Source organism: Ochotona princeps, chromosome 33 (genome assembly GCF_030435755.1).
Source record: "Ochotona princeps isolate mOchPri1 chromosome 33, mOchPri1.hap1, whole genome shotgun sequence".
Lineage (NCBI taxonomy): Eukaryota > Metazoa > Chordata > Mammalia > Lagomorpha > Ochotonidae > Ochotona > Ochotona princeps.
The window spans coordinates 2,774,704-2,795,574 of NC_080864.1; the positions used below are offsets into that span (position 1 = coordinate 2,774,704).

Below are 20,871 nucleotides of genomic sequence, written 5' to 3' on the forward strand. Positions count from 1 at the left end.
GAAGCTCCTGGCTTCCGCTGGACCCAGACCATGCTGTTGTTGCCATGGCGGGGAGTAAGTCAGATCTCTCTCTCTCTGGCTTCTAAATAAATACTTATAACGTAAAGCAACAGGATGGGCTTGTGATGGGAGCTAATAAGGTGGGGTTTTAAATCCCAGTGCAGCCCCAGCCACAGCTCACCACCGCAGCCCTGGCCAGGGGAAGGAGTCGGCACGCTGCCCGTGCCAGCCAGCGGCACCCTGCCTATGCCAGCAGGGAAGGGCCCCCAAACTCCCACAAAGAGCCTCCTCAGCGGTTTCTGGTCTGAGAGCTGGGAGGAAAAAAAAAACTCCAAGGAAGGAGAGGGAGAAAAGAAACTGGCTAGCAAGATGCTGGGGTGGTGGAAAAAAACTGCTTCCCAGGCAAGAAAAATAACCCAGGATTCAACACACCCGCTCTTACGGGCTCTGCAGCCATCGCCCGGGAAGCTGGGCCGGCTCCCGCCCCGCTGGTACTCCGGGACAGAGCTGCAGAAATGGGCTGTGACAGCAGCCTCACCCACAGCCTCTCCCTCGGGTAGAAATAGAGCTCTGTTTAAAAAAAAAAAAAAAAAACTTTTTTTTTAAATCCTCTAAAGAATAGTTAAGCCAGAAAGTGTTCCCAAGAAAACTGGGTACAAATTCTAGGTCAACCCAGGAATATTTTTGGGCTCCGTGACTGTGTGGTCAGCAGGCTGGGGAGGGGGAGGGGGAGCTATTCGCTTGCTGGGGGCGGGGATGGTCAAGGTAATTTTTCTGCAGGTCCAGGGCTACAACACCAAGATGCCAGGTATGGAAAAACTGGTTTTGTTGTTAAAAAAAAAAAAAAAAGTTGGGTGGAGAAAGCTTAGGGGGACACAGACCTGAGTGACAGTGAACTTGGTGTTGTATGCAAGCCGATTAGACACTTGGCAGACCCCCGCTGGCCAAGCCTCATCCCGGCTGCCTGTAGGTCGGTGGGGGGCTTGCACGTGTCCAAAACACAACTCCTTGGGTGTGGGTGTATGGGTGGGGGTGGACTACATTTCCCAGCAGCCCCTGCAATTCGGGGTAATCACGTGACTGGCAGGACACCCCCCCCCCCCTCCAAGCAAAAAACTAAGGGATATCTTTTTTCAGAATGGGACTTTAAGGGGCAGGGGTGCAACCAGACGAGAGGAGGGGGTTCCCAGAGGGCTGGTGGCCTGAGCTGTGGAGCCTGTAAGAGGCGAGCGGGGAGCTTAGTGGTGGGTTCTTGGAGTCTGTTTCCAGAAATGAGCTGATCGGGCCAGGTCACCCAGGGAGGGGAGAACAGGTTGCTAAAACCAAGCGCACCTGCTGTGCATTCATACTCATGCTCCCACCATGGTGACGTCACCCGCCGCTGTGACGTCATCCGCCGTTTAGACGACAGCTGTCCATGAGTCCTCACCACGGTCTGCTCACCCTGATGCCTCAGCCTTGAGCTTCCAGAACTGTCTGCTGGAGCAACCGACTGTGCTAACGAACTCTGCTGCCTCGGGTGATCCGCAGCTACCCAGAAAGCCAAGAAAAGCCAAGACCCCACACGGCGAGACCCCTGGCTCTCTGCCCTCACCATGCCAGTGTGCTACAGGCCAAACCAGTTGCCGTCTCTCTCCCCAAACCTCACAGCTGTTCCAGACCTTCGATTTCAACTCGGCCAACACTCAGTGAGCATCCAGGGTATCCCAACCCCAGGTACCACGTGGGCCCTGGGTTCCAGGATTCGGTGCTCGGATGGCTTAGGGTCTCAGCTAGGAAGCGAGTGTTCCCAGGAAGACAGGGCACAGCAACAGGGGATGGGGGTGCAGGGTGGACTGCCACCCTCGGCCAGCCAGGGCCAGCCAGGGACCTTGTCAAAGGATGCCACGCCAGCTGGTCCAGGGCCCGGAAGGTAAATCTGGCGTGTTGACTGGCCCGGCCCAGGGATGTCCAGGTGTCTGACTTGCACCTGACTGCTGGGTGTCTCTGGGATCAATGGACATGCTCACGCAGCTTGGCCCTGCCCACAGAGGGCTCTGCCTGGCTGCACAGTGCCACCTGCAGACCCACACACATAGAACAGATACAAGGACACGCTGGGCCTGGATGTGACCACGGACACCCACAGCTCCATCTGCCGTCCGTGTCCTCGCCACCCTGCCAGCAAAGAGGGTGCTCCAGGCACCTCGGCCCCTGCTGCCAAACTGTCGTCCCCACACGCTCTGATGGTTTGACGGCTGTGCCATTCCTAATTAGCGTAGTTCTTCCAGAGAATCGTCCTCCATGGGCTGAGCCACCTGCCTCGCCTGAGCTGGTCAGGTAGGGTCTAAGCTCCATGCTTGTGTAGATTCTGCATGACCCAGAAGACAGCAACTTATACATCCAGAGATGGTTGGCAGGTACATGAAAGATGCGGGGGGAGACAGCGCAGTGGCTCAACAGACCTCCACCTGCAAGTGCCGGCAAGAGCCGTATGGGCGCCAGTTCATGTCCTGACTGCTCCACTTCTGATCTATCCCACTGCTTATGGCCTGGAAAAGCAATGGAGAGGATGGTCCCAGTGCGTGGGCACCCACGTGGGAGAGCTGGAGGAAGCTCCAGGTTCCCGACTCCCGATCGGCTCAGCTCAAGCTGTTGCAGCCACTTGGGGGGTGAATCAGAGGATGGAAGATCTGTCTCTCTCTGTAAATCTGCCTTTCAAATAAATCAATCTTTAATTTATATATAGAGTGATCGATAAATGCCCGATACACATAAAATAACAATAATAATTTTAAAAGAAGTTAAAATATATAATATTCCTAAAACATAGCAGACTAACTGACAAATGGAAACAATAGAAACCGAAAGAGGAGATACTTTGACGAAAGATGGCTAGACAGTCATCGGGGCCTTAGGTGATGGCGATGCTGTATTGCATATCGAACACACTAAAGATCCCTGAATTGGGGGCCAGCGTTAGGGCGCCGTGGGTTGAGCCACTGCATATGGAAGTGTCTGTGTGAGTCCCGGCTGCTCTGTTTCCCATCCAGCTCCCTGCTGGTGCACCTGGGAAAGTGACGGGAGACAGCACAAGTGCTTTGAGCCCTGCCAGCTATGGGTAGAGGCTCAGAAGCTGTTGGCTTGTGGTTTCAGCCTGGTCCAGCCCTGGAAGGATCTTAGCCAGCATATGGAAGGATATCTCTTCCCCATTCTGTCACTCTGCCTTTCAAATAAATATACCTCTTTTTAAAAAAATCTCGGGCCCTGCACAGTAGCCTAATGGTTAAGGTCCTCGCCTTGAATGCACCAGGATCCCATTTGGGTGCCGTTTCGAAACCCGATGGCCCTGCTTCCCATCCAGCTCCCTTCTTGAGGCTTGGGAAAGCAGTCAAGGACAGCCTAAAGCCTAGGGACCCTGCACCCGCGTGGGAGACCCGGAAGAGGCTCTTGGCTGCTGGCTTCAGATCGGCACAGTACCGGCCGTTGTGGTCACTTGGGGAATGAACCATCGGACAGGAGATCTTCCTCTCTGTCTCTCCTCCTCTCTGTATGTATCTGACTTCCCAAATTAAAAAAAAAAAAAATCTCCTTTCAGTCAGTCATGTGCTGTTGATTGAGGGTCTCAGCCTTGGGGGGAGGGTGTTTAACAAAGTTAAGTCCTCTTCCGGCTTCTGTCATGTTTCTAGGGTAACTGACCCTCATGCACCTGCCGCCCCAGTGCTGAGGCTGCCCCTCTGAGCCTGGAGCCCGTGCCGCAGACAGGGTCACGTTCTGGCCACGCACATACAGAGAGAAAAACTGGGGTGAGGGTGGTTAGGGTGAGAGAGGGTGTGGGGCAGGGCAGGAAGGATGCAGATGGGAGAACTACAGAGAGAGGCAAAAACTATCGGGGCCGGGAGGGAAGGCGTTGTGGCATAGCAGGATAAGTTACCACTTGGGAATGCATCCTATGTGGTGTTCTGGCTGTTCCACTTCCCATCCAGCTCCCTACTTACAGCCTGAGAAACAGCAGGTGATGGGCCAAGTTCTTGGGCCCCTGCTCTCATGAGGGAGACCCGGAGGAAGCTCCTGGCTCCTGGCTTCCCCCTAGCACAGCCCTGGCTGTTGCAGACATTTGGGGAGTGAATCAGCGGATGGAAGACCTCCCTCTCTCTCTCCAAAACCTTTCAAAGAAAAGGGAAAAAAGAGAGAGAGAGAGTGAGGAATAAAGATTTTCTTGGTTTCGCCCAATCACTGAAAAATGGTATGCTATCAAACACTCACCCTGTGAGTTCGGGGAGCCACAGCAGCACCTAGTGGGCAGTCTTGGGAGCTGCAGGTGGCAGCAGGTGAGGTGGGCAGAGAGGCTGGGCCTGGGATGGGTGCCTCGGCTGGACCCCTGCTGGGGAAGCTCGGGACCCCACAGAGAGTAAGCCAGCCAAAAAAAAAAAAAAAGCCTGCGTGCGTGGAGAGAGCAGGAAAAACACAGAATATCCGCAAAAGGCAAAGCCAGGGGTTATCATCAGTCACAAAGTGTGCGAGGTCTGGGTTCTTCCTTAAAGCTGTATTTGTTTTCGCTGGAAAGGAGAGCCACAGAGAAGGGGGAGAAAGGGTCTTCCACTCACTGGTTCAGTCCTCAAGTAGCCGCAACTGTCGGAGCTGTGCCCATCTGAAGCCAGGAGCCAGGAGCTTCCTCCAGGTCTCCCACGTGGATGCAGGGACCCAAGGACCTGGGCCGCCGTCAGCTATATTATTCCAGGCACTTTAGCAGGGAACTGGATCGGAAGTGGAGCAGCCAGCACTCAAACTGATGCTCATATGGCACACTAGTCCCGTAGACAGAGGGTTAGCCTACTATGCCACAGTGCAGTCCTACCCACTCCTTCCCACTTTTTTTTTCAATTTTTTTTTAAAGATTTATTTATTTTAATTACAAAGTCAGATATACAGAGAGGAGGAGACACAGAGAGGAAGATCTTCCATCCGATGATTCACTCCCCAAGTGAGCCACAACGGGCCGGTGCGCGCCAATCCGAAGCCGGGAACCAGGAACCTCTTCCGGGTCTCCCACACGGGTGCAGGGTCCCAATGCATTGGGCCGTCCTCCACTGCTTTCCCAGGTCACAAACAAGGAGCTGGATAAGAAGCAGGGCCACCGGGATTAGAACCAGCGCCCATATGGGAATCCTGTATGTGCAAGGTGAGGACTTTAGCCACTAGGCTACCGCACGAGGCCCTCTTCTTCTAATGGGACATGTCAGGGTACAATTCCAGTCCTTAGTCACTAAATGCTGCTTCCAATTTACATTTTTTTTTCATTCTTTATTTTCACTTTTTTTTTTTTTTTTTTTTGCAAGGCAGAGAGGCACAGATTTTCCATCTCACAGCTCCCCCCACCGCAAATGCCCATCAACAGTGAGGGCTCAGTCAGCCTGAAGCCAGGAGCTGGGGGCTTCACTCAGGGGCCCCAAATGGGAGGCAGCGGGGACCCCAGCACTGGGGGCCATCACCTGCTGTATCCCAGGGTGCGCATGAGCAGGAAGCAGAGAACAGAGAGGCTGGGAGCGCAGCCACGGCACTCCAGGGAGGAAGGCAGTCACCCCAAAGAGTGTCAGCATTGCTGTGCCAAACGCCCGACCTGGGCGGCAGCCGTCTCCAACACCAGGCTAACCCCTACTTTGGTCCCAGCGTGGTGTACCCCATGTCAGTACCTTGTCGCCCACCACCATTTCCAGTCCCAGCCTGTGCTTGGGAAAGCAGCACAAGGCAGTCCAAGCACTTAACTCCAGGAGACCCGGATGGAGCTCCTGGCTGCCACCTGGCCCCCTCCGGCCACTGTGTGCTGAGGCGTGACCCACAGCAGATCCCGCTTGCCCTCTCTCCCTGTAACTCCACCCTTCCAGTAAATAAATAAATTAAACTTTTTTTCTTTTTAAAGGAAACCCCTGCCACATCCTGTTGTACCAACTCTTTGACCAAATGGCTAAGAGCTTGGGTTTTGGATTCCGACAGCGTTTGGTTCAAACGCCAGTCATGAGCCAGTTCACTCCCCGCTTGCTGTCCCAGCCTCGGTCCCGCCCAGGATGGGAACACAGCACGGTTTACAAGCTGATGCATGGCAGACCTGCAACAAACCTGCAACATGTTCAGCACCCGGCCCAGTATCTCAGAATGATCTACTTGAAACACTGGCTCAACTGATGTAACTCACACACAATCTTTTTCTTGCAAGGTAGAAATTTTTTTTTTAACTTTTTGGTTCACTGGCAGTTTCCCTTCTCAATGAAAATATCCTCCAGGCAAAGCAACAGCTCAACCGGCTAATCTTCCACCATGTGGTGCTGGCATCTTATATGGGTTGTTCCACTTCCCATCCTGCTCCCTGCCTGTGGCCTGGGAAAGCAGTGGAGGACGACCCAAAACCTTGGGACCCTGTACCCACATGGGAGACCCAGAGTAAGCTCTTGGCTCCTGGCTTCGGATCAGCTCAGCTCTGGCCATTGAGGCCACTTGGGGAGTGAATCATCAGATGGAAGATCTTCCTCTCTGTCTCCTCTCTGTATATCTGAACATGGATGATGGGTGGATGGATGGATGGATGGATGAATGGGTGGATGGATGGGTGGGTGAATGATGGATGAGTGAGTCAGAGGGTGTTAGAGCCTGGAGAGAAAAAACAGATAACAGGAACACAGTGTGGAGGAAGTGGGAATGCGAGTCGCCACATTGTCCCCTCGGCGATTCCCACACGCGCCACCAGGTGCCACTGTGACCTCAGGAAAGTGCCGGGAGGCCGCGCTCCCCACAGCGGCAGCAGGTGTCCAGCCTCTGGGGGCGCGGTCAGAGGGTCCCCCTCTCCTGAGAAGAACGCACCCCGCATCGCGCTCCGCACCCACCCCGCTCCCACGCAGGTCTGGGGGGACACGGAGGACGAGGCCAGGAGGATGGATTTGGCGATGGAGGTGAGACATCCCCACGCGGTCAAGGCAGAATCCTGAGGCAGATGGAAGAGATCTTGGGGGACCCCCTTAGTACCCACACATTCTCCTCCCGGGTGTCCAGCTCCACACGTGAGAGGGAAAGCCAAGCAACAAACAAAATAAATAGTTTTCCCACTGTGAGGAAGAGAAGGCCACAGAGATCCCTTAATGGGGTCCCATTATCCCCCCACACATATACACACACACTCAATATTCCCCCAGCTTCTGACCAGAGTAGGCAGAAACAGGTCGCCCCCAAACACCACGGAGCTGCAGGCCAATGACACAAACCACCCTTCCACCCCACTGCGCCTGCCACTTTTGGGAGACAAGATTCAACCAAGCGCTCACATTCTTCCCGGGCCTCCCCATCCCCATCCCCTACCCGTCCCTGAAACATCTGTCTGCAGCCGCCACTCCCCCCACCAACACACACCAACCTGCAAAACCTCCTGCAGATTTAAACTCAGCGCCCTGGTCGCACAACTTGGGGGATGTCTCGCTTTGAGTAGCCCAGAAACGTACCTACATCACTCAGGTTAGTGGAATCACAATTAACCCCTTGGTTGCTGCACTGTGAAGCAACCTCGGCAGAGGTTGCTCTAGGCAGGGTTTTTTGGGGGCGGGGAGTGGAAGGAGAGGGCAGAACCTCAGACAGAGATGCTCAACGCTTTCTCAACACAGAGAAAGTTCAGCCAGCCCAGCGCGCCATGCCCCAGGGTACTCACTCCCATTGTTTCCTTCTTGCCCGAGGTGTGCTGTGGATTTTATGGGCCTGGTGGGCCAGGATGACATCCCGGTGGTCAACCACGCCACCCCGACGTTTCAGGGGGCGCCCCTCGCAGCTGCCACTCATCCCTGGTGTCCACGAATCCTGCAGGCAATGGTCCAGATGTGGGGACCCCAAGCTGCCACTGTCACAGCTGAACAGGGTATCATAGTAACCAGGAGGAGAGTGCATAGGTCTGGAACCCAGGGGCATCTCCACATCCATGGGCTTCTCTCAGGAAGATAAGAGGGGCGGGGAGTCTTCCGTCTCCAGTCCAGGGGAGTTGAAGCTAGAGGGACAGAGAGAGAAAGAGGGAGAGAAAAAGAGAGGCAGAATAAGGGAGAGGCCACTCCACCCTCCTTCCCAGGAAGGCAAAATCCACCCCACACCTGCCAGGGCCAGGGCTTAGCTGTTCCTTAGCAACTCAGGGGCCCTGGAAAGTCACATCTTAGGAGCTGCTCAGCAACAGGGCAGAGAGAGGCCAGCCGTGTTATTGTTGTCACCACCACAGGACACCTGCCCTGTCCCCGAGGGTGCCAGCCATACAGCAAGATTGCTCTCAGTGTTACTCTCCACAAAATGGGTTGCCATGCACCTGCTCGCTCCTTCCACGCCTCCAGCCCTGCTGCGTCCCCGGAGCTCCAGGTTCAAGTTCAAGAGCACTGACATGCACGTGTGCCTGTGACTGTCCATCTGGACATCCTGGTTTCTCATCTGTTGAGGCAGTTTGTTTCAGATTTTTCGTTTTTTTAGTCTGTTTATTTATGTATTCAGAGGAAGCTGCCATCCTCTGGTTCACCTCACAGATGTCCACAGTGGCCAGGACAGAGTTAGGTCCAAATTAGGCGCTGGGAACTCGCTGGGGGGGGGGGGTCTCTCGTACAGACAGGAAGGACCCAAGGACTTGAACCATCACCTGTTCTCTCAGTGGGTGTGCCCGAGCCAGAAGCTTCATCTGGGAGCACAGCTGGGACTTGAACTCCCTCACTTGGATGTCTTGGGAATCTCGCTCAGACCAGCAAGGCTTCATTGTTACGTTTTTCTTAAGAGTTGTATCTTTTTTGTAATTTTTTTTTTAGCACCACATGGGTCACATGCTGGCATCTGTTTCTACGTGAAGGTTCTTGATATTCTTTTTCTCATTCTAGTGACGCATTGATATTTTTGTTGTGTGTTCATTAGCTTCATGTTGATGAAAGTTGGCTATTTTTCTCCCCGTTGTGGGCGGGTACACTGGCTCTGTATTTAAAGGGCTGCAGAAAGTGTAGTGTATTTAACGTGTAGCAGGAACAATTCAGAGGTGGAGAGACAGCAGTATGTATGCCTGCAGAACAAGGATGGACCCCCAGTGAAAGGGCTGAAGGTGCCCTGACAGGAGGGTGCTGGACTCTCCGACACTGTCCATGCCTACATTGTCGGGGGACACTTCAGTGGCAGTGTGATCTGCTCCACTCCAGCCTTTGCTGCCACTTGGGGAATGAACCAATCTCCTTCTCTCTGTAAATTGTTCCAATAATGAATAAGGGATTAAATAAATCTTTAAAAAAACCCTTCAGCTTGAAAATGAACTTGTCTTCTAGTTCCATCAGTCTGCGAATGTTTGCTACACACTGCCTTGTTTCTGAATTCTCTTTCACTTGATCTACTGCATGGACTTGAAGACCATGGATATCGAGGGTTTGTTGAACGCTTGCCCCCTAAAAACCAGACCACGAGACCCGAGGACCCTGAATCTCAAACATTCTTGGCAGTCTGGGAATTCTACAGTAGGCAAACCAGGCAACGCGAGCCTGGCGAGCAGTGAGGAATCTGTACCCTCTCTTATTGATTGTGGCCTAAACGTATCTGAACACAAAGTTCTGCTAGATCCCTTTTCTAGTTAGATCTGTTTGCTTTCCGGTATTGGTTCCTGTAACTCATGTTTGCTTATCCTGTCACTCGGAGCCTGGGGATTGTTTCCCAAATCCCGTGTGCTCTAGCGTTAGAGTAGCGTGTATGTTATTGTTTAGTTAACCAGTAACTTTGATCTACCTGCTTGCCCTGCAAAAATCATGGTGTAGGTTGCCCAGTAAAACTCAATAAAGTGTGTGTTCATTCGTCTTGCCTTTGCATACTCTGTGTCCCGATTCCTCCTGGCGTGGTTACAGTCCAGTCCCCACTAGAGGGACCGCGCCCCCCCTCCCGCCGAGAAGGGCCCATTGTGCCCAAGCAGGAGTGGCTCAAGTTTAAGTCCACGATATGCTTTGTGTCGTAGCCTTTCTCCGTGTCTCTAATTCTCTTCCCCCTTTGTGTCCTACCGTGTCCTCACAGCTTCCTTTCTTCCTTTGCTAGGGGTGGGCGATATGCAGCCACATTATTTAGTCCAGGGACCAGTACCATGGCATGGCGAGGAAAGCCACCACCTCTGACAGTGGCATTCCATGTGGGTGCCAGTTCAAGTCCCAGCTGTTCCACTTCCCACCCAGCTCCTTGCTCATGCACTTGGCAAAGCAGTGAAGGATGGCCCAAGGGCTTGGGCACCTGCACCTATTCCAGAGGCCTGCAAGCAGCCCCTGGCTCCTGGCTTCAGATTGGCCCGGCTCCAGCACCGAACTCAGCAACTATGGTGCCCACTTTCCAGGTCCCAGTGCCAGTTCTGGCATCCCATTCCAGCTTTCCCAATAACACAGAACCCAGATAGCCATCAGGGAAGGCCACAGGGGAGGCGCAGCTCCCCAGCGCACCCCAAGACTTCAACTGCCGGGCTGATCTGTGACCAGGGACTTCAGCACCACGGACAGCTTCCATCGCTGGGTACACAGGAAACACAAACATCCAGAGCCTGACGGAGCAAGCTGAGACACACTCCCCAGGCAGGTGTGTTGCGTCCCAAGCACCTGTGTGTGTGTGTGTGTGTTGTGTGTTGGGGAGTGGGGTGACCAGTGAACCACTCCCTCCTCCTGAGCCCTCCGTCTATTTGCTCAACAGCAGCTGAAGGGCGGAGGGTGGGATAAAAAAGCCAAACCTACCTGCTGCAGACAATGGAGGGGAGGAAATCAAACAGAACAAGCATGTAGTGGCAGCCTGAGGGCATGGAAACCCAGCATGGACCCGCCTCACTAGAGAGAAAGAGCGAGGGGCTGAGCCCCCCCTCCTTGCCAAGGCTGGACCAGCCTACAGCTGAAATATGTAGGGGGAGAAGTGGGGAGGGAGGGACCCAGGGAAGACCGAGAGCATGGCGAGGGGGGTTTCTAAGCGCCCCGTTCCACTGCCACCACAAGAGCAGGTGCAAAGATTCACAGCTTAGCTGGGGGTGGGGTGGAAAACCAGGCTTCACCCACAGGTGACAAGGACCCAGAGGTGGCCCTGAAGCCAAAAAGCAGTAGAAAAACATCACTTAGCAGGCGCGTCCAATGCATGCCCTTTGCTCAGGAAGGCAACAACATCCCGCGGAGTATCCCTTCTGCGCCGCATCCAAGGACATGCAAATACAGCCAAACAGGTTCTTCCCTGGCCCCGCCCCTGCCCCACCAGCCACTGCTGTCCCTGCCACCAGTGGCCAGGGTACAGGAGCAGGTGACAGGGAACCAGATCCTTGGGCCATTATGGCTGTCTCCCAAGGTATGCACTAGCAGGGAGCAGACCTGGGATTCGAACCCAAGGCACTGTGTTGTATGTGAGAGGTGGGCATCCTTACGGGTATTTTTTATTATTATTATTTTTATTGGAAAGTCAGATATACAAAGAGGATGAGAGACAGAGAGGAAGATCTTCCATCCATTGATTCACTCCCCCATGTGGCTGCAATGGCCGGAACTGAGTCAATCCAATGCCAGGAGCCAGGAGCCAGGAGCTTCCTCCAGGTCTCCCACACGCGTGCAGGGTCCCAAGGCTTTGGGCCATCCCTCAACTGCTTTCCCAGGCCACAGGCAGGGAGCTGGGCAGGAAGTGGAGCAGCCAGGATTAGAACCAGCATCCCTATGGGATCCCAGCGAATGCAAGGCGAGGACTTCAGCCGCTAGGTTACTGCACCAGGTCCCACGGGCCTATTTTAAAAATTATTTTTCTTTGAAGGTGCCTACACTTCCTACATGTGACACCGGTTGTCTTCCTGGAGGTTTTCTTCATTCTCGGAATGTTTTGCACTGAAGTGTCGTACCCGCAGGTGTGGAGTTCTGTTCAGAGTGTGAAAGCCCTTGTCACAATGCAGCCCCAGGGGCAGGTGCCTGGCATAGCGGTTAAGATGCCAACAAGGATTCAGCTGCCCACCCATGTCCGAGCACCTGGCCTTCAAGAACCAGCACTGCTTCTCACCCCAGCTCCCTGCTCATGAGTGCCCTGGGAGGCAGCAGGGGCTGGCTCAAGTGCTTGGGCCCCTGCCTCACCCATGGGAGACTCAGATGGAGTTCCTGGTTCCTGGCTTCAGTCTGGCCAAGCCCTGGCTGCGGTGGACATTTCTGGGAATCAGTGGGTGGAAGCTAAAAGGAGCACACCTATGCATGAACTAACTCTCTCTCTCTTCCTCTCTCTTCATTCTTTTTCTTTCACCTGTCATTTGATTCTGTCTTCTTCCACCTGCTCGGTGCTTAGACTTCAGACAGAAAGCCTCTTCAGCCAGTGCCAGACCAAAAAACAGGTGTCGTTAAGATCCCTGAAAACGGTTTCATTCGCCCACATCCTGGGCTGCAGCGTGTGGAGCACACCAAGCCTGGCCTCTCACAGCTCCAAGGAGCTGCCTCGGGGCAGATCATCCAAATGCCACTTTTCATCGACCTTCAAATGCATCTGTCGCTTTCCAGTGGCCATTTCCCTTGGGGGACAGAACGAATGAGTTCCGGGTCTTAGACAAACAAACCATGCCTCTGGTAGCCAGGCACCAGGCAAGGGTTTAACGATTCACCTGCATTAAAAACCCATTAGTAGGATCCGGTGCTGTGGTGTAGCCGGTACGGCTGCCACCTGTAACAGGAAGTCAAGTGGGGGGGCAGAGGGAGGGGGGCAGAGGGGGCGGCACACGGACCCAGCAGAAGCTGTGTGAGGTGGGAACTTTCCATCTCACTATTACACATTGTAAGACCACAAAATTTCAAAGGGGTAAAACGATCCCCCATTGGATAATTATAGGTGTATTTTCCCCCAAAGTTATTTGTATGCATTTTCTAAAAGATTTATTTATCTTTATTGGAGAGAAGGAGAAACATAAGGAAAAATCTTCTACCCGCTGGTTCACTCCCCCAAGCGGCCGCAACAGCTGGAACTGAGTCAATCTGAAGCCAGGAGCCTTTCCCGGGTCTCCCACGCGGGTGCAGGGTCCCAAGGCTTAGGGCCGTCCTCCACTGCTTTCCCAGGCCACAGGCAGGGAGCTGGATGGGAAGTGGGGCAGCTGGGACACAAACTAACACCTGTATGGGATGCCAATTCTCGGAGGCAGAATATTAGCCAACTGAGCCATTGCACCAGGCCCTAGGTGTATTTTTGAGCCATTGCACCAGGCCCTAGGTGTATTTTTTTTTATCTCTCATTAACAGGTTTTTCCCAAACACATATACACATGCATTTAAATTCCCAGCTGTCCCAGCCTTTCAAATCCCACTTCTTTGTACCATCAAGGTCCTCTTATCTGGGGTGGATTTATACATAGATAGAGACTGGGCCCCAGCGCAGTTAGCCTAGTGGTTAAAGTCCTCATCTGGCACACACTAGGATCCCATATGGGCACCGGTTCTAATCCCCGTGGCCCCACTTTCCATCCACTTCACATCCCTACCTGTCATCCATCCACCCATGCAATCACCCCTATAGCCATTAAATCACCTATCCAGTTTCCTGTCCATCCATCCATCCACCTACTTATCTTTCTAGCTTCCCAATCACCTTTATAATTATCTACCTACCCACCCACACACCCATCACCTCCCTGATGTTTGAAACTTACCATTGGCACTCAACCGTTCAAAGGGGAAAGGGCATATTGCCAGGGATAAAATAAAACTTTGCCAGGGAAAGCTACATCTCCAATGTTTCCTCCACAAGCTAAACCATGCGTGTGGTCCTAACGACTAAAGCATAGATGGTGGGAAGTTTCTTACGCTCACTTACATCGCTGGAGTGTTTTCTGCCTCGATATGTATTTCCTAAGAGAGGTTTCCATTCTCCCCAAGTGCCTGCAACGCTCAATTCTGGGCCAGGCCCAGGGTCAAACTTGGCCTTGCCTAAGAGATGGCTTGGAAAATCTCCCAGTGAAGAACACAGCTTTCCATCCCCTTCAATGAAACTGCTCGGGCCCAAAATCAAAGGAGGCGGCGGGGTGGGAGGGGGGGGACTGGCAAGCAGGAACTCGGTGGTGGAGTTGGGGATGGGGTATGAGGAGGGGGTCATGAAACGTTGCCCGCCACAACTGCCCCTGCAATCTGAACAACGTCCCTCGCCCTCCCCGGCAACCCGTCCTGACACACGCAGCACAGGCTGCCCTGAGGGTGCCCAGGTCTCCCTGGGATCCGGTGAGCTCTGGGCAGCTGGGGAGGGGGTCGCAATGCAGCCCTCCACAGCCCTCCACACACACACCACACCCCTCCCCTGCACGTCCCTCTGAGGCTGTGGGGTCGAGAATGAGACAGACTGTCCTCCAGGTAGGGAGGAAGGACGGTGGAGAGGGTGTGGAAGCCCAAATTTTGGGGGTGAGGCACCCCAAAAAAGGGAGAGAGATGAAGAAGAATTAAAGCAAAGAAGTGGAATTTGGGGAGTGCACCACCTCTACCAACCTGCCCGCCACCACCCTCCCCAGGAAAAGTCCTGGCACAGGCGACCAGGAGAGAGATACCCCTGGGAGATGCACTCACCCGGCTATTGGGCAGCCCAGGCAGCCCTGCACGCGTCCGGGACACCCGAGGCGAAGGCAGATGCCCACCAGAACGGCAAGGAGGAGAGTGAGGGGCAGGCTGCGAACCGGCGACTTCCACTGGGGCAGACTGGGGGGATAGGAGCTCGGCTGGGCTGGGCTACCAACAGCCAAACAAATTAAAGAGGAGGGTCAGAAAGGGGAGGAGTGGAGGAAGGAGAGAAGGAGGAAGGGGAGGAGGAAGGGGAGGACCCATCTCCTCTTCCTTCCAGGCCTGATCACTTCCAGTCAAGCCCTTCATGACGACCCCTGGTACGGGCAGAGCCCCTCAGAGCAGCCCCCTTTCTTCTCCCTCCCCCACACCTTGTGTAGGGCGAGGAAAAAAAACTCACTGTCTCCTCCAGGGGCCCTGGGCTGGAGTTTCAAAAAGAGATTGCCTTAGTCTATAGTGTCTGTAAGGAGTTATCCCAATATCCTTCCCTAGACGGCGCCGTTCCTTCTTCCTCACAGCTCACAGTTCGCGCCGGCCCAGCCGTCCACCAATCAGATGTAACCTGGCATCCACCCGAATCCCACCCCCAATCTTCCAGCCCCCTCCCCAACTCCGCCCACTCGCCAATCATCCCTAGGCATTCACCTGCAGGCGCCAATCCCCTGGGAACCTGGCCTCAATCCCTCCCAATCCCCACTCCCGACACCTGGCGGACAAAAGGCCCCCCAGGTGCTGCTCGCTCTCTTATCCCTCCTTCTCTGGTCTCTCCCCTCTCTCTCTTATCCCTCCTTCTCTCCCCATCTCTCTCCTCTCTCTCTTCTCTCCCCTTCTTTCCTGATTTTCACCACCTCTACCCTGTTCCTGCTCCGTTGGAATAAACCTCCTAAGATACCTCGTTGCGTCTGGTGATTTCAGCTCACGGTAAAGAACCAGGTTGTGGGAATTAACTGCGCGTAATAATATCGTAATAATATAGTAATATCGTATGAACTAGAACTCTACCAACTTTTTAAATAACTAACAGTGTCCCCCTCCCCAACCCCTGTCCAGCTTCCCTTAAGGAGCAGAGAAGCCGGAATAAATGGGAAGGAGGGAGGGAGGTGGGATAAGGCAAAGATTCTTTCTGTCACTAGCTTGCTCCTTGCCAGGAGTGGGGTTTATGACTAATTCTCTGGCACCTGCTTGATTGCAACCTCAGTTATTCACACTGCAGGCAAAACAGCAGCAGCTCAGAGGACAGCTGCTCCCCCAGCCCTGGGGTCTTGCAGGGTGCCTTGCAGAAAGAGCTCCCCGCAGGTACGCCCCTCAACCCCACCCCGACTTCAGGGGAAGGGATGAAAGGAACCCAGAACAGAGAGGAGAGCTAGTAGGCTTCCAGTTCCCAAACTACGCTGCTCTCAGCAGGAACGCAATGCCCTTAGCTCAGACTCGAACACGTGCTACAAGGAGGAGACACGGCAGGTGTCTGACGCACAAGTCAAGGTGTCCCCTTGGGATAAATAAATTCATGAATGAATCGATGAGTAAGAACCTCCCAGTTGGGTTGATCAGAGTGGAGCTCGACCGACCCCTTGCACCGCCCATCCTCCTCCTTTGGGGATGATTTTTCTTTCTTTCTTTTTTTAACATTGATTTATTTTTCTTTGAAAGACGAAGTTACAGAGGAGGAAAGAGTCATCTTTCACCTGCTGATTCACTCCTCAAATGGCCGCAATGGCTGCAGCTCATGCGGAAAAGACCACCCCAGGCACGATCCGTTACTTTCCTGTTTGTTTTTTCATCGCCACTGGCTGCCAGATTGCACCACCTTCTGGAATCGGAGGATATTACATTTATTGTTATCTCTTCCCCCTGGAAGACCAGCTCCAGGGGACGCTGGCTTGGTTTCAATTCCCAGCTCCACTTGCCAGCACCTGCAAGTCTATAGGACACAGCAGTCGCTATGTCATGGATGTGCAGCAAGCATTTGGTCTGGGACTCAATCAGACGACCCAGCTTCGATTCCTAGCTTCCAATCCCTGATGCCAGCATCGCCCTCAGGCAGGGCGCAGGAGGCAGGGGGTGGCTGAGGGCTCAAGAAGTGGAGGTGCCTGCCACTCACAAAGGACACTCGCATGACTCGCAGCATGGGAGATATTCGGGCAAAGACTTTAGCCTTGGGACGCATTAAGAGAATCAACAGCACAAGTGTCCAGCTCAGAGACCAGCGTCAGCGCTGGTTCCTCTAAAAGCCCTCCGGCCCAAGGGCCAGCACTGTGGTGCAGTGGGTTAAAAGGCCGCCTGGGATGCCAGCATCACATGGGAGCCCTGGGTCAAGTCCCAGCTGTTCTGCTTCCCACTCAGTTTTCTGCTAATACACCCCTAAAGGCAGCAGGTGAGGGCCAAGTTCTTCTAAGCCTCCCATGTGGGCGGCAGGGACCCAAGTCCTTGACCTTCACCTGCCACCTCCCAGGGAGTGCATCGGCCCCCTCTGAAGGAGAATGGGGACTCGAACCCCGACACCTCATCATCACGCTCTTCCTCCATTGAGAAATCCATCCGGTCAATCCTGCAGGTCTTACCAGCTCTGATTCCTTCGAGAACCCTATCGAATCGGGACATGAACAGATCTGCGTGTGTTTTATCTTTGAGAGACACGCACACCACAGACTGTGAGAGACAGAGATCCTCAGACGCCCGCAGCCGTTGTGTCTGGAGCCACAGTTAAGATGCAGGAGCCAGGAACTTCACCCAGGTCTTCCATGTGCGTGGCAGCGACTGACCCAGCACCTGCTGCTCCCAGGCTGTGCGTGAGCAGGGAGCTGGAGCCCACAGCCAGGGCTGGATCTCAAACGTGGGGACTCCAGAACATGGACACCTGAACTGGCATGTTCACGTCTTAAAAAAAAAAAAAACAAGATGCATGTTTGTACTTATAGGAATCAGTTACAAATGGAGAGGAAAAACTAGCGAGATCCCTTCCATCTCCTGGTGCACTCCCCAGCTGGTGACAACAGCAAGCTGAATGAAGCCAGGCGCTTCCTGCGGGTCTCCCACGCGGGTGCAGGGAACCACAGCCTTGGGTCCCTGCACCTCTGCTTTCCCAGGCCACAAGCAGGGAGCAGGATGGGAAGCGGAGCAGCCGGGACTTGAACTGGCGCCCATTTGGGATATCAGCGCAGACAGAGGATTAGCCTACTCTATCAGCGCGCTGGCCTCACATTTTCCTGTCTTTCTTCCTCCTAGCACCTGTATCTAACCATGTGTATGCATTCTGGATGTTTCTTTCTGCTTATGCACTCTCTGTGTAGCTGGAAGTTGTCTAGCTCACAACCACCTGTTCATGCATCCGTCTGTCCGCGAGCAATCACTCTGCCACTAATCCATACCGTAGCTCCTTCCTCTTCCACACTCCCTCTCAGACAGATTCGCAGATCCTGAACTCAGCTCATCGGATGGGTCCTACTTTCCTTTGTGAAGAGAAGAACAGAGAGCCTGATCACGTGCAGCGCCTTGCCCGAGGCCTCCGCATGAACAGATGGCAGACTTGGGATTCACCAACTCGGTCCAACTGGTCCCCTCGCCCGAGCCTGCCGCCTGCCGCCTGCCGCCTGCCAGCCTGCAGGCTCTGTCTGTGTCCCCGCACAACCCAGATGGAGCCGCAGGGCGTGGCCTGGGTTGACCTCGAAGCTGGACATGAGCTTTGCACCCTGTGGCACCCACCTTTGTGAGTGCGACCTCCCACGGGGCCCCCGTGATGATGTGCGGGGCTACAAATGTTTTTTGTTAAGGAATGTACGTATAAGGGAGTGCGTATCACGTATTTCATACACACAGGTTTAAGGGCACAGTGACGCCTCCCGCGCCGCCAGCCCTCCCTCTCACACTCCCACCATCCCTTCTCCTTCTCCCTCCTTCCAACAAACAGTATTTGTGATCAGGCCAACTGGCAAATACCGAACCTGCAAATGATATGGATCCACCCCATGCACCATTATTGTGCACTTAAAATGTATATATATTATTTAGGGCCCGGCGGCGTGGCCTAGCGGCTAATGTCCTCGCCTTGAACGCCCCGTGATCCCATATGGGCGCCGGTTCTAATCCCGGCAGCTCCACTTCCCATCCAGCTCCCTGCTTGTGGCCTGGGAAAGCAGTCGAGGACGGCCCAATGCATTGGGACCCTGCACCCGCGTGGGAGACCCGGAAGAGGTTCCAGGTTCCCAGCTTCGGATCGGCGCGCACCGGCCCATTGCGGCTCACTTGGGGAGTGAGTCATCGGACGGAAGATCTTCCTCTCTGTCTCTCCTCCTCTCTGTATATCCTCCTTTCCAATAAAAATAAATAAATAGATAAATCTTAAAAAAAAAAAAAGTGTGGAGCGACAGAGCACTCCCATCCCTTGTTCACTCCTGGCTGGGCCAGGCTGAAGGTAGGAACCTGGAACTCCATCCGAGTCACCCACGTCCGTGACAGGGACCCAAGCACTCGAAGCACCGCCCTTCCAACGTACTAGTAGGAAGTCGGGTTGGAAGTTGAGCAGCTGGAACTTGAACTGGCGCAAGGTCTGGGGTCTTCCTCCGCTGCACTCACCTGGGAGATCTGGCTGGGGCACCTGGCCCCTGGCGTTGGCTTCAGACAGAACTGACTGCTTGAGTGTTTGGGAAGAGAGTCAGTGGATGGAAGAGCTCCTTCCGCCTGTCTTCCTCTCCCTACAAAATTCAACATACACGTGTGGTATGACATCACCTTCAGGTCCCTTGCGTAATGTATCGATGAGACACAGGTAAAATAATGTCATCTTTAGAACAAAGGACCCCCCCCCCCAGGTCCTGCCTGTCAGTGGCTAAGGGCTGATGCTGCTGGGGGCAGAGTTACAGCTGCTGTCAGTCACTGCGCTGCTGGGGACGGAACTACCCAGGAACCCAGGTTTGCAAGCAGGTCCGTGGCCTCCGCGCGCCCACCTTGCAGCCCCGGGGTTCTCCCTGAACCCCCCACGAGCATGACTGTGGACGTCCTGAGTTTGAGTCTCTGCGTCTCACTCTGAGCCAGCTGAAGGGATTGGCTGCCCCTTAGAGGTGACTCTTGGTCACATTCTCCAGTCTCCTTGTCTTCTGTCCTAAAAATAGGCCGCTGCTGGGAGCTGCCGGGGCTGCGTGGAGCTATTTCTGGCTTCAGGATCCTGGAGCGGCAGCCGGGCTGGGCCAGGCTGGGCTGGGCAGAGGCGCAGCCCCTGGGGTGACCCAGAGCCCATTCTTGACCTATGCATGGGGGTATGCAGGGTGGGGCCCCTGGGAGGCCGAGGGGTGCTGCGAGCCCACTCGTTCATGCATGGAGGGCCCAACTTGGCGCTCAGCAGCAGGTCGAGCACAGGCACGGAGCGAGCCGAGAATACCCACGTGTGTCAGAAACCACGGAAGAAACTCTCAAAGGGCCTCGGGGTTTTATCCAGAAACCTCTGCTGTGCATCTCTTTTCTTGAGCCAGATACCCGAGTCATAAAAACCTTTTTTTTTTTTTTTTTCAGCCCCGGTGCTGTAGCCTAGCGCCCAAAGTCCTCACCTTGAACGCTCTAGTATCCCATAAGGGCGCCAGTTCGTGTCCCGGCGGCCCTGCTTCCCACCCAGCTCCCTGGCTGTGGCCTTGGAAAGCAGTCACGGGCGGCCCAAAGCCTTGGGACCCTGCACCCGCGTGGGAGACCTGGAGGAGGATCCGGGCTCCTGGCTTCAAATCGGCTCAGCTCCAGCCTTTGCGGCCACTTAGGGAGTGAATCAGCAGACAGATCTTTCCTCTCTGTCTATCTGCCTTTCCAATAAAAATAATAACAAATATTGTTTTAAAAGATTGTGTGCACCACCAGCAGCTGGGACACAAACAACTTTCATGCAAAGAGAATAAAATCCTGATTCTAGTAGCTGAGTTAAGGGAGGGATCCCTAAAGCCCAGCCCAGGCTGCATCCAACCTACTCCAGGCACTGCTATCCTGCAAGGCTCCGTGTGTTGGGGAGAAAAACAGCAGAGAAAGGGGGAAGATTCGGAGTCTGAATGGGTTTTGTATAGAAAGCGCATCATTTCCAGGCCACTGAGGAAGTGGTCTATTTAAAGAGATCCTGCGGTGACCCGTTTCGGAAAGAACGGAATTAGTCATCCCTTCCTGCTGTCTGCCAACTTCAGAGAAAAGTTGGGCTCGCGACTGCAGCCTGAACCAACCAATCCACAGCAAGTCCAGAAAGCTCCGCCCACCGGTCTCCACGGGCAACCGACAAGCCAATCAAGAAGATGCGGCGGCGGCGGCATCGCCCCGCCTCCGGTTGTCTTGACAACCGAACGGGCGTCTGGGATAGGACTTCAGACCTGTGCCCGGACTGCTACAA

The 20,871-nt window shown here is 54.2% G+C and overlaps 1 protein-coding gene across 1 annotated transcript in view; it reads right to left on the reverse strand.

Annotated features, from left to right (window-relative positions):
- Nucleotides 1-7,904, reverse strand: part of CACNA1A (calcium voltage-gated channel subunit alpha1 A) — a 158,169-nt gene extending 150,265 nt beyond the window's left edge. Inside the window, exon 1 of the mRNA XM_058657747.1 lies at nt 7,670-7,904. Coding sequence (XP_058513730.1) covers nt 7,670-7,902 — 233 coding nt within the window. The 5' untranslated portion in view covers nt 7,903-7,904. The remainder of the gene's footprint in view (nt 1-7,669) is intronic.
- Nucleotides 7,905-20,871: the final 12,967 nt, after the last annotated feature.